Raw genomic sequence first — 13,828 nt, forward strand, 5'->3', positions numbered from 1 at the left:
GTGTATGGATATACACATATACACACACATTATATAGTTATTGCCATGGGGAAGGTCATAGGAGTAAAGGTGGAGCTACTTAGTAATACTACTTAGGACAGGTGTAAAATACCTGCCATTGTAGAAGTGTATTGAGAAAACCACTGAAGACCTGTGAAAAATCATTGGAAGAATACATAAATACCTAGTCAATACATATAGTAAAATCATGAACACCATAATGTCTAATTAAGGTTACTGGAAAAGAAACATGCCAAATGGAATCTAGAAAATAAAAATATATGAGAAATTCTTGGTACCCTTAATTAACAATTAACAAAAAAATCAAAAGGTACCACAAGGGAAAGGAACAAGCATTTATTAAGTGCCTGTTATGTGCTAATTGCTTTAAAAATATTATCTCATACAATCTGCACAACAACCCTGGGAGCCAAGTGCTGTTATTATTCCTGTTTGGTAATTGAAGAAACTGAGGCAGACAGTGACTAAGTGACTTGCCCAAGGTCACTGAGCTAAGAAGTGTCTGAGGCTATATTTGAACTCAGGCCTTCCTGACTCCAGGCCCACTGCTGCAGTGCAGAGAACAAAATAAACAATTCAACATAAAAAAGGCCCTCTATTTTAAAAGCTTGAGAAACAAAGGTATTAGAAGAGGGAAAACCCTCAAAGAAGAAAGATGTGAAATTGTGATGTCATCTACATTGTTAAATGAAGTACACTTGAATAAAAACACAAGGTGTATTTACCATGAAATATAAATTTTGCATGCCATTAATATAATAAATGATAGAATGGCTATTTCATGGGAGGATTCTGAAACTTAGTTTTCTCTACAAAAATGGAAAGCAACATGCTCACGTAAGATCCATAACTTCAATGTTTCACAGTAGTACATGTAGCTGCAGGTGCTCATTGGCTGCACCTAGTGTCAGCATGATTCGTTCTGGTTCATGGCATCTAAAAGTTGAGGGGGCCAGACCACCACTGAGCTAACATACGATTTGTGCTCAATATATGTAAAATTCTTAATACATGTCAAACTGAAGGCTGTGAGCTTGAATTCAGAAATGAAATCAGATCACTGAATGAAGATAGTATTTACAAATACCTTTGTCTTCTCTAGGCAAGACACATCAAACATAAGGCTATCAAGGAGAAAACTGAGGTTATATAAAGAAACTAACTAGCAGGTAAAGTCAAACCATAATAGGAAATAACTAATTTAGAATAATTAGTATCTATGTAATACCCTTGCTAATATGGACTTTCGGTGTGATAAAATGAATGATAATTCTTGTGTCTAAACAAAAATCCATACAATGTTAATAAAACACAGGACCCATCATCCCAAGTCAGTTATGGATAATTTTCTTGCCAGAGAGATTATTAAATATTCTCAGAGCAATAAGCAAATTAAAAATTTACAGAAATACCTTGGGAAAAAAACGTACTTCATTTTACCAAGGAAAAAATAAAAGCTGACATGAAAGATATCAGCATGGAAATTTATAATGTAACCAAATGTATTTTATATTTGTATTCAATTCAATTTGATTAACATTTAATAAGGGCCTATTATGTGTCAAGACCTTGCTAAACACTAGGGATATAAATGAAAGGAAAAAAAAAGAGACAGTACCTGCCCTCAAGTTGCTTACAATCTAGTGGAGAAAGATAGCACACAAAAGGATTCTGAAAAGTCTGGGATGGGTGAGCATCAAGGGGATACCTGGGGGTGAGACCATGCTAGTTCTTTTTAATTGTTTCATTTTCTAAATATTCACCAACCCTCTCTTTAATTGTCCGTGCTAGAATATTTTTGGGGGAATTGAAGTCGAGGTCACCATTCTTTAGTTTACAGATTACGTTTTCTTTTGATTTTTGAAAATAAGGATATTTTCTCTTCCCTAACCTTGCAGTATGGATATTATTCTCAATGATATTTCAAAGATCACAGACAATCTTTACCTGGCAGTTGTTTCACTGCCTAACGTGTTAATTCATTTGGCCTAGTTGACTTGGATGCTAAATGTTTTCTTACTATCTCCCTATTTATCTTAAGTATCAACTGTGTTAGTTAGTTTTGTTCTGTTCTTTCCAGGCCAAAGATAATTTTCTCCTTGAGCTGATGAACTCCGCCTTCTTGCTATCATCAGTTATCATCATAATCCCATTTGCCTTGAGTAATTGTCCTATGTATTTCCTCAGTATTACTACAGAAACCCCCTTTTTGTTATCCTTAGTTTTCCTTACTAGGGGAATTATTATGTTTTTGCACTCCTGACCCTATTCTTTTTTATTTTTTTAGGCAATTGGGGTTAAGTGACTTGCCCAGGGTCACATAGCTAGTAAGTGTCAAGTGTTTGGTCTGAGGCCCGATTTGAACTCAGGTCCTCCTGATTCAGGGCTGGTGCTCTATCCACTGCTACACCTAGCTGCCCCTCCTGACACTATTCTTGTGATGTCTGCTGAATGTTTATGTTCGTCCTTTGTTACTTGCTCTTGCTTCCATCTTCCACAAATGTCTTTTTAAACATCTATGTTTGTTGGTGAATGATGTTTACGTGCCTCCATATTAGTTTCATCAGAAAATTCTTCCTTTTTTCTGCATTGGAATTGTTTTTATTTATATCTCTAGAACTTCATTTTTGAGACATTCCCATCCTGCCAATTTTTAGTCCAAAGGATCATCTTCTTTCCATGAACTCTTTGAAATCCTTTCTCCCAAAATGTAGGTTTTATGTTAGACTTCTTCTGCCTATCCTCTCTCTGTCTAAAATTCGAAACGCAACGGTTGTGTCCCCCTCCCCAAGTTTCACGTTGATCATTTCCCAAGACTGGCTGATTCTGCTTCTACAGCATCATTCATATATCTTCCCTTTTTTGCATTTGCATGACCAAATCCTATGTCTCATCTCTCATCTGGCCTGTTTCAGTAGGCTCCTAATTGGTCTCCCTGATACAAGTCTTTCTCCTCTTTTCTCATCCTTTACACCACTGCCAAACTGGTATTTCCAAAGCACAAGTCTGACCATGCCACTTCCCTGCTTAAGAAGTTTCAGTGGCTCCTTATTGACTTTAGGAAAAGATACAACCTTTTTCAGTGTATAAAGACTTTCATAATCTTTCTCTAACGTATCCCTCCAAATTTATTTAACATTACTTCACTGTATTTCAGTCAAATTTTTCTACTTGCTGTTCCCTATATGTGGCATTCAATCTCCCACCTCCATGCCTTTGGAAATGTTGCTCCTCAATTTTGGACTATGCCTCCTCCTCTCCATTTTCTCTTGGTCTCTAGTCCTCTTTAACACTTAGTTCCAGTGCTATCTCCTATGTAAGATCCTTCTAGACCTCTTCTGTTAGTACTCTTTAACTAAAAAAAAAAAGTTTCTTTGTTTTTATATAACTGTGTATGGGATAAAAGATTTAGCTCTAAAAGGGGCTTTAGAGGTCATTTGGTGCAATCTCCTCATTTTGCAGATAAGAAGAATGGGACTAGAGGATTTAAGAAATTTGCTCAGGTTGCAAAGGTAACAGTGACAGAAGTGGCTTTCAAACCAAGGTTTTCTGATACCTTCTGTGTATTGTACCATGCTGCCCCCATGTTGTTTGCCCTCCAATAATGTAGAAGTGCCTTGAGGCACTGGGACTGTTTCATTTTTGCCTCTTTATTTCCTGTGCCTGGCATATTGTCTAGCATGAAGTAGGAAGTTAATAAATTTTCCATAAATGAAATGTAAAAGATTTTCGTAATTTTTACCTTAGCAACCAGTTTTTTCTTTTTAGTGAAAATGAGATCCAAAATAGAATTTTCCTTTGTTCATTTCCCTACCTTTGTAGTAAGTGTTTTGTTGACTTGGTTTTGAGGATATTGTCAGTTCTTTGTAGAATTTTCTTCTTCATCCTTTGTCAAAGAAAAGAGCACATAAGCTGTAATTATTTTCATCATGTTTCCTTTTGTTCATCATAAACAACCCAAAGCAAGGTGAACAAGCATCCCATAAAATGATGTCATTTGATGGCAGTATGAAGCCAGCTCCACCATCTCTTATACTTATCTAAGTGAAAATGTGTGAGCTATCATTTCATTTAGCTGCAGTTTCCTACTGGTTTTTATTTTGTTTTATTTCATTTATAGTAATAATGCTAAGATTAATGTAGTCCAGCATACTCTGGGGCCTCTTAAATTTTATCTGTGACCACTCAAGAGACTGATCCAATAATTCATACAGGAATAATCAACTAGAGGAAGATGCATATTGCATAGATTATGACATGTAATTTTGGATGAGGAGTCCATTGAATAAGTCCATCAGTTCATACACTTTAGGTATTGCACATGGACAATAAATCGCTCTTAGAAATAAATATATGGAGAAGAGTGGATTCGATAGGATTTAAGAAGCTAGACACTACATTCGATGGTTCCAAACTTCTTTATGGTGCAAAAACAAGATAAAGAGAGCAAAAATTTTCCCAGTGATGCTGTGTGTCTGAGTTAAACTCTGGGTTGGGAATAAATAAGAAGGAAAATTGATCAAGTTCTCTTGCCCACTTTCCATTATCTCATAGAAGTGGGTCTTTTTAGAAATGATTTTGTGGTAAAGGATCAGGATCATTAAAGAAAAGACAGTGCATATAAAAAACTTATGTAGCTTAATGAACTTATTGAGGGGTATTTCTTGTAGCTATAAGGGACATTGGAACAGCTGGAAATCAAGGTGGGGTAAAGGTCTTCAGGGCTTCAACTGAATTTCTAGCCACCTGGACTGGTGCCTGACATGTCAGATTAGCTACATGGTGTGGCAGCAGCCCAGAAAGCTCATAGAGATGGCAACATCAAAGATGGTTTCCAAGCTTTCCCCTATAGACAAGAAACATCCCATCTCTAGCATATGTTGGTGATGCTTTGCCAATTGTCTTTGCTTCCTGCAATACACAGGTATTGGAGGTTTTATTTGTTTTTATCTGTTGTCTCTGCTCCAAAAACTACACTTTGGGATCTTTCAGTGTTGTTATTAGTTGATGGCATGAAGGAAAGAAAAATGGAAGGCGAGAGAGGCTGAGTCATCCTATGGCTGACTTTGCAAATTTATGTGGCCTATTCTTATGACTTTAGATAGTGTCTGAAAAACTTTCCTGAAAGCATGGATTTACTCTTCCACATAGATAACCATTAGTTCCTTAGGTTGGGACTTCACAGCTCAGGGTATTCAAGATTAGTGAAACAAATATACTATGAGGCTCTTTCATAGACTACATTTCTTATTTAACTTTCTCAAGCCAGTCTTTTGACTCTAAAGCATGCTATGGCTACAGTAAATAAGTTAACATTCTCTTAGGACGTTTTGTTTAGTTAGCACATCATATATACTTTTGAAATGGATCAGAAAGCAATTACTGAGCTCCCTAACTTACCACTGCAGTCTCCAAGGTTTCAAAATTAAGAGTAACTCAAAAGATCACGGATAGACACAAGTAAGTAAATTATGATGATATTACTAATGAAGACATGCATTCATGAAGTGGCTGAAAAAATTCGTCAGGGAAACAATGTGGTCTTATTTGTGGTCAGAAAAGTACTACATAACACATAATGAGAGAGATGGTTGAATAACACAAGTGTTTCATTGCTACTGACATAATGTTAAAAGGCCCCAGATGAAGACCTCTAGTACACTAGAGAGGGTAAAAAAGATGGTGAAAATCACTGAGCTTATGCTATGTGAATATCTGTTGAAACAATTGCAGATTTTTAATCAAGAAAAGAGGACCTAGAGGAGACAGGATCACAAGCAGGGGTATGCTAGGGCTAGCTTATAATAGCTCTCCAAAGCCTATTGTTATATTTTAAATGTGAATATTTATGCCTCAGAAAGTTGCAAATACAAAAATTGGGATAATTTATAGTTTTGTTGATTATCTAGATGCAAGAAAGTGATAGAAAAAATATTTATAACACAGGTTAAACTTTTTGAAAGCCAGTTGTCAAACATTCACCAGCATAACACTTGTCAAAAGTATTTGGAAAAAATTGCCGTGTAGGAGAAGGAATAGACTCCTGGGAGGTAGGTTTCAAGAGTATTGTCTGAGGCAGCTAGGTGGCACAGTGGATAGAGCACTGGCCCTGAAGTCAGGAGGACCTGAGTTCAAATCAGGCCTTGGACCAAACACTTGACTCTTACTAGCTGTGTGACCTTGGGCAAGTCACTTAACTCCAATTGCCTACCTACAGTAGGCTCATCACTAGACATGCATCCACAAATACCATCAAGGTCAGCTCCTCATTACCTTTCACCTGGATAATTACAAAAATCTTCTAATTAGTCTTCTTACTTCCAGCCTCTTCTCTCTCCAATCCACCCTCTAATTGGCTGCTAAAATGATCTTCCTAAAGCATAAGTCTTACTATGACTTATGACTTTCCTTGCTCAAGAATCTTCAATAGCCAGTTATTGTATATAGGAAAAAACAACAACAAACACCAGTTTTTCTGCTTGGTACTTAAAGACTTACACAGTCTGGCTTAAGCCTACCTTTCGAGACCTGTTTCATAGTCTTCACCTTCACACACTCCATGTTCTAGCCACACTGGCCTATTTGCTTTCCCCCCAATTATTAGCATTCTTTCCTTCCTCAAATTATCTTCCTCTCAAATTATTTGCTGTTGTTAAGTCCTTTCAGTCATATCTGACTCTTTGTGACCCCTTTTGGGGTTTTCTTGGCAAAGACACTGGTGTGGTTTGCTGTTTCCTCTTCTACCTCATTTTATAGATGAGGAAACTTAGGCAAATGGGGCTAAGTGGTTTGCCCAGGATCACACAGCTAGTAAATGTCTGAGGCCAGATTTAAACTCGGGTCTTCACGACTTCAGGCCTGGGTATTCTATCCATTGTGCCACCTATCTGCCTTCTCCTCAAATTATCTTTGAATTATGTCTTATCTTTATACTTGTTGCATATTAGATAAATTCAATAAATTCTAGATAAAATATCTAGAAACATAGAACATGAGAGCTAGGAAGATAAACATGAGCTTTGTGTGTAACACATATATTCTCCACATGTATAAATGGGCTCCCACATGTAGAAGAAACTGAAGCTCCCATGTAAGGAAAGTTCATTAATGTAGCAGATGAGAACTCACATATAAAATAAGCTTGAACTAGGTCTTATCTGAATAAGCCTACACATTAAATACAGATAATAATGTATAATGATGATAATGATGGCCTAGAGCAGAGGTATCAAACATACAACCTGTGGTCTTTACGGTGGATCACGATGTTCCCAAGTGTGGCTAAACAAATTAAAACGTAATTGGGAAATTTTTAACAACAAAGCAAATGCAATAGAACATTGTTCTTATTGGTTAGTCCCGTTTGACTCTTTGTGACTCGGTGGACTAGCATGCCAATTCTGGCCATGGGTTTTTGGTTTCTGATTTTGGCAAAATTACTGGATTGGTTTGCATTTCCTTCTCCAGTGGATTAAGGCAAAGAGAGGTTAAATGACTTGCCCAGGTCACACAGGTAGTAAGTGCCTGAGGCTGGAATTGAACTCATGTCTTCTTGATTCCAGGCCCAGTACTCTATCCACTGAGCCACATAGCTGCTTCTAGCAAAACATAGATAATGTTAATACATGGTTTCCTAAGTTAATAAGTAACCCACAAGGATCCTAATGTATCATTTAGTGGTCCTTATTCCTATTTGTATTTGACAGCACTGGTATAAACTGTAATAACTAACAATTTTATATTGCAGGCCTCACTTCTAAGTTTTGGTGGAGAATTAGGTTTGGTGATAAAAAATCTTCTAGGTAATTGGCTAGTTATAAGCAATACCATGACAGACCCATTGCCAGTCATCAGTTGCATTATTAGTTTTCCCATTTTCCCTGAAAGTCGTCTTTCTCTTGTTTTCTCATGTGTACTTCAAGAGTTTCTCTCATAAAGGCTAGGAGATAATAATGATTTATATGTTTCCTCTCTTCTATGGCAATTCAGGAGACTCCCCTCATCAACCTCACCTCACCTTCCACTGAAGGGAAAAGTGTCTCTTGTCTTTTTAAGGACAAATACATTTTTTTCGGTCTCAACCTGAGCCCCTATCACTAAATCATGCTAGTCAATATGGGTGGAAAACAGCTTTTTATTACTGTCAATGGAAATACATCTTAGACAGCAAATAATCAAGGAACAGTTGGAACGCTGGCTTCTTGTGCTGCTGGCTTGTAATAAGGAAGTAGAATCATTTAGAATAGTTTCCTTGCTCCTTCACATGGCTTGGCCAATATGGATTCTCTGTTTTCCTTTTTCTTGGAGTCCTCAACTAATGCTAAGGTCAAACTGTATGGGTTGTGTGAATTTTGGGTAAAAGATAAATTTGTTAGTTATGGCTACTTCTGGCATATTGAGTGTCCCCTCCCGCCCTTTCGTCCCCAGCAATGCTCTCTGTACTGGAAAGCCAGGATGCAGTTGCATTGCTTCCAGTAGAATTTAAGATCCTTGAGCTTAAATTTTCTTTTGTTTTTGCTTTTGTGTTTATCATATAAGTGTGTATTTATATGTGTGTGTGTATATGTATGCATATGTGCATTTGCACATATGTATACCCACATGTGTGTGCATGTGCATATGTATAATTGAAAATACACGGGCAGCTAGGTGGCATGGCATATAGAGTGTCAGGCTGGAGTCAGGAAGACTCATCTTGCTGAATTCAAATCTGGCCTCAAATCAGGTCCCAGTGACACCAGGTAAGTCACTTAACCTTGTTTGCTTCAGTCCCTTATCTGTAAAATGAGCTAGAGAAGGAAATGGCAAACCACTCCAGTATCTTTGTAAAACCCCAAATGGGATCATGAAGAGTCAGATATGACTGAAGTGATTGAAAAACAACATGTATTACACATAGTAGATGCTTAATAAATACTTGATGAAATTGAGTGGAATTATTGAAATATCTTTGTTAATTGTGTAGGTACTCAAAATTATTTGAATTTGCATTGTGGGTTCTTAGAGAGTTTGAATAATTTTATTTGGTTATTGATAATTTGTTTCTTTTTTGGAGAATTACTTTTTAATACTCCTTGATCGCTTATCTTTTGTCTCTTTAATATAGCTTTCTTATTTCATCAAAGTGTTTAGCACAAAATTTTTTTCTTACAAGTTTCTTTCCTTTGTATTCCAGGCACTGTTTTTTTTTTTAATGTAAAAGCTATTTTTATACAATTGAATCCATTTACTTTCCCCTGTAATTTTCTATATTTTGTTGAATACATAAACATCTTTCTTCTCTCTATAATTGTAATAGATCTAGGGTTATGCTTTATGATCATTGATAAATTTGGTATTAATTAATACCATACAGTTTTTATTGAACTATTTCCACAAAGTTTAGTGATAATAACAGCTATTTATTTAGTGTATACACACACACACCACACACACACACACACACACACACATATATAAATACTTTAAATATAAATATTTAGTTTTAATGATAGCAGTTTATATATATTTTGTCATTTGATTTCCCACGACTCTGTGAGGTAGATGCAATTATTACTATATTTTATAAGTGAGGAAACGGAGGCTAAGAAAGATTAAGTGACTTGTCCAGGGTCACATAGCTAATGCATTTGAGACAGGAGTTAAATTTAGGTCTTCCTGACTTTGGAATTTAGTATTCTATCCACTGTGCCACCTACTTGCCTGGCTATGTCAAACTCTAGTCTCTTGTATGTCATTAATTTAATTTGGACATCTCTGCTTTTTTCTTGAGAACTATTTTTCCATTTGTATCCATTATCAGGTAGTTCTGATGATTACTGATTTATATATAGTATAATTTTCCTTCTTTCCATAATTACCTTTGATGCTCACTTACTTAATCATTCTTCTACATAAATTTTATGTTTATAGAGAGAGGCAGTATGGAGTAGTGCTAAAGCATCCCAAGCCTGAGGGCCACAGTGTGGAGGTAGCAGGAGTAGAATAGAGGGAGGGCCAAATATTCCTCAATACCAGCCAAATCAGACTAAATCTTAACTGAAAAAATATTTAACGAAATAAATCAAAATATAACAGAAAAGAAATAATAATGTCAATATACTGTCATTAGGTGGCCCACGGTATCCTTAGGTTAGTGGCCCCTGTTTTTCCTGAGTTTGACACTGCTTGGTGTAAAGCATAGAGACTTAGCCTTGAAGCCAGAAAAACCTGGGTTCAAGTCCCTTCTCTGACATATACTGTTTATGTAACTCTGGGCAAGTCACTTAACCCTCACTGCTTTAGTCAGCTCTCTAAGACGGTAAGTTGTAGCAAAGATACTAACCTGAATTTGTAGAAGGAGTTTCCTGACATAGAAGTTGCTAATACTAAGAAAGACATGGGTCTAGTGTCTGTCCTCTATAAAGTGGTCAGTTATTACTTTGATTGGCCTTGCATTGTATGTATAAATTAATTTGGGTAACATAGTCCTTTTTTATTCTATTGTCTTGACCTATGCTTGGAACAAAAATAGCAATACTAACAATTTGAATTTATATTGAGCTTTAAAGTTTATACAGTTCTTCCCTCATAATATCTCTGTGAGGCAGGTGGTATAAGTGTGTTTTATACATGAAAAAAATGAACGTATAAGTGACTCACCTATCATCACACAAACTGATACATGCCTGGGGCTGGGTTTTACCCATGTTTCCTCATTTCAAGGCTAACAATCTATCCATTATGCAGATATCTCTTCAGATGTTTGATACTTTCTTTATTTCTGTATTTGTCCCATGGTGGGTTAAGGCCCAAGTATCTACTACATATTATTGTGGTTGTTTAATTTTTATTTCTCTTTACTATTATCATCTGGTTTTTTTTGTTAGTGACGTTTAGTAATGCTGATTATTTTTTGTGTTTATGTTATATGCTTCTATTCCGCTATAGGTTTTTCTTATACCTTTGAGACTATGTATATGACTGTGAGGCTCTGGGCCTCAGTTCCATCATCTATAAAACAAGGGGTTCAAAAACACGACTTCTAATAGCCCCTCCACATCTAGTTCTAAGGTCCTTTGATGATAGCATTTCTGGACAAGTCCATGAAAATATGGTTAAATCCTTAATCTCTCTAATTCTTTATTTTCTTATCTATAAAATGAGGATAACAATGTTTGCTTTGTCTCCTTCACAGGGTTATTTTAAGGAACTCTTTTAAAACTATAGTGAACTATACAAATGTAAAGTATAATTATTTTCAATGTATATGCTTTTACTAATATGACATGCTAAAATTATTAAAAATGCTAAAATATTTATTCTAGAAGAAAAATTAATATTTTTTTTTTACAAATAAGAAGATTAAGAATGGCTTATTTCACTTATTTCAAATACAGAAATATTTCACAATGTTCCAATAATACTTGCTTTTAGCTCGTGAATTTATCTCACATACCAATAGCTTCATTACAAGAATTTATCCAAAAGCGACCAGAACGGACTCTTCTAATTACATTCCTCAAGAATTTTGGAATGTAGGATGTCAGATGGGTATGTTGAGCCATTGCATCTGTAGTTACAAAATATGAAATGAAGATTACTTTGTTTTAATGATATTTTGGTAGTTCACTATATATGTATATATGTATAATATATATAGCGTATATATTTGCTATATATATATAATCAATACATATTGATTTTTTTTACTGAAATAGATGTTGATTCCCTTCATCTTTTCTCTTAGAATTAATAATATGCTAGATATCTCATAATGTTGACTAAGTCTAAGTAGGAATGTTTTTTAAAAATCATATGTTCCAAAAAGTGAAGCAATTCTTAGATTAAAATAGGGATGAGGGAACTCTTAAACAGCTAGGGTGTGAATTTACTGTTTATTTACCATTTATAAGCTGTTTTAGACATATTATATTTAAAATGCCTATAGAACATCTAATTCAAAATGTCCAAAAGGCTATTGGTGATGTGGGACTATAGCTCGGGAGAGAAACTAAAGCTGGATATATATATATATATATATATATATATACATATATATATATATATATATATATATACATATATATATATACACACACACACACACACACACACACACATATAAATTTTGGAATCATCTGCATAGAGATGATAATTACCCTTGGGAGCTGATGAGATCACCAAGTGAGAAAGTACAGAGTGAAAATAGAAGACTTAGGACAAAGCCTTTAGGGACATCCGTGATTAGTGAATTGTCCTTCATTCATTCAAAGAGGACCAATGACATCAGAAGGGTGATATCTTGACTTAACAAGTGAATTGGATTTAAGTGAGGCAGAGCTGTGCAAAGTCATCAGCCTCATTCTCTCCTCCAGGGTCATCTGAGTCCAAACATGTATTATCGATAATATTAATTCTATTGTACACATGAGCAAACTAGGACCAGAAGAGGTTGAGATTAAGTGACTTGTCTGGGGTCAAGAGGTAGTATTTGAATCCATGTTTTCTGTGTCTAAGTTCAGCTTTATATCTTCCATGTCACATTTCTGACAGGGTTATGCAAAAAAAAAGAGATTTCAAAATGAAGATGATCAAGGTCATGGTCATTCTATATGGTTATAAGTGTCTTAAGTATCTTGTCCAAAGACAAGACATAGGTCAGGACAACTGGAAATGGCCCCAGATGTAGTAGGAGACCTTGGCCTTTTAAGCTAAGGTCTTTCGTGGATCTCAGTTTGTCTGAGGCAACATTCGTTTAGTGATTTAGGGCTAGGTAAGAAATGAGGCAAAAGATGACCTAGTTTGCCTACTCAAAAATTGCTATTTACACTCACTTTGAGCCATCAAAATCCAAACAATGACCAAGTGAGGTGTGGGCCTGGACCTATTATTGGCCAATCAGTGAGAGGGAGAGTAATTTGGGTTTAAGGCATGGTCAGGTAGCTCCATTTGAATTCCAGTGGGCCTTATCAAAGCCCGGTTTTTCAGAGCTCTATTTCAAGAAATCATAAATGAAACTACCTGGGACAAATAAGTTAATTGTCCCAGTTTTTTTAAAAATAATAAAATAAATAAGTAGAGAAGAGAAAAAAAATTCTAACCCCCAAACCCCAAGATATTTTGTGAAGTTTCAGCAATCAAAATTTATATTCCTTTGGGTAGTGCAACTTTGATGAGGATTGAGGAAAGAAGATTGAAAAGGAGAGGTCATACAGGTAGGAGAACATTGTCATGAAAGAATATACAGGAGAAAATATACAGGAGAAGATGGTGATTGATAGTATCAGAGGTTGCAGAAAAGTCATTAAATATAAGAACTGAGAAAAGGTCATTAGATCTGGCAATTAAGAGTTCCTGAGTAACTTTAGAGAGAGCAGTTTTAGTCAAATAATGAGATTAAAAGCCAGAGCCAAGTTGTTGAGGGTTTAAAAGAAAGTGAGAAGAGAAGAAGTAAAGACACCTGGTAGAGATGGCTTTTTCAGGAATTTAGCTGAAAAGGGGAAGAGAGTCAATAACCTCACTTTGTTCAATCATAAATAGAGATCAAGGATGATTGGATAAAGTGAGGTTGTTGGGGTCGTTTTTTATGTTTTTTTTTTAGGATGAAGGAGACTTGGACATATGTGAGAGTAGCAAGGAAGACCCAATGGGTAGGGAGAGAATGACTTGGTCACTCAGCAGGTATATGGAAAAGATAAGACTTGAACCTGTCTTCTAGTTCCCAGAAAGCAATACATTTTTCACTTCCTGGGCTGAGAAAAATCACAACCACCAGGATTTTAAACAGTTTAGTTCTATGTACAAGGCAGCCAACTTGAACCTTGTC

At 35.7% G+C, this 13,828-nt stretch overlaps 1 protein-coding gene across 1 annotated transcript in view; it reads left to right on the top strand.

Moving 5' to 3' along the window:
- The window catches only part of PLCZ1 (phospholipase C zeta 1), a 100,914-nt gene that overhangs the window by 55,430 nt on the left and 31,656 nt on the right, over window positions 1-13,828 (top strand). Inside the window, 1 exon segment of the mRNA XM_020994333.2 lies at window positions 11,437-11,553. Within this exon segment, the coding sequence (XP_020849992.1) occupies window positions 11,437-11,553 (117 nt within the window).

Source organism: Phascolarctos cinereus, unplaced genomic scaffold, assembly GCF_003287225.1.
Source record: "Phascolarctos cinereus isolate Bilbo 61053 unplaced genomic scaffold, phaCin_HiC Scaffold_1;HRSCAF=81, whole genome shotgun sequence".
Lineage (NCBI taxonomy): Eukaryota > Metazoa > Chordata > Mammalia > Diprotodontia > Phascolarctidae > Phascolarctos > Phascolarctos cinereus.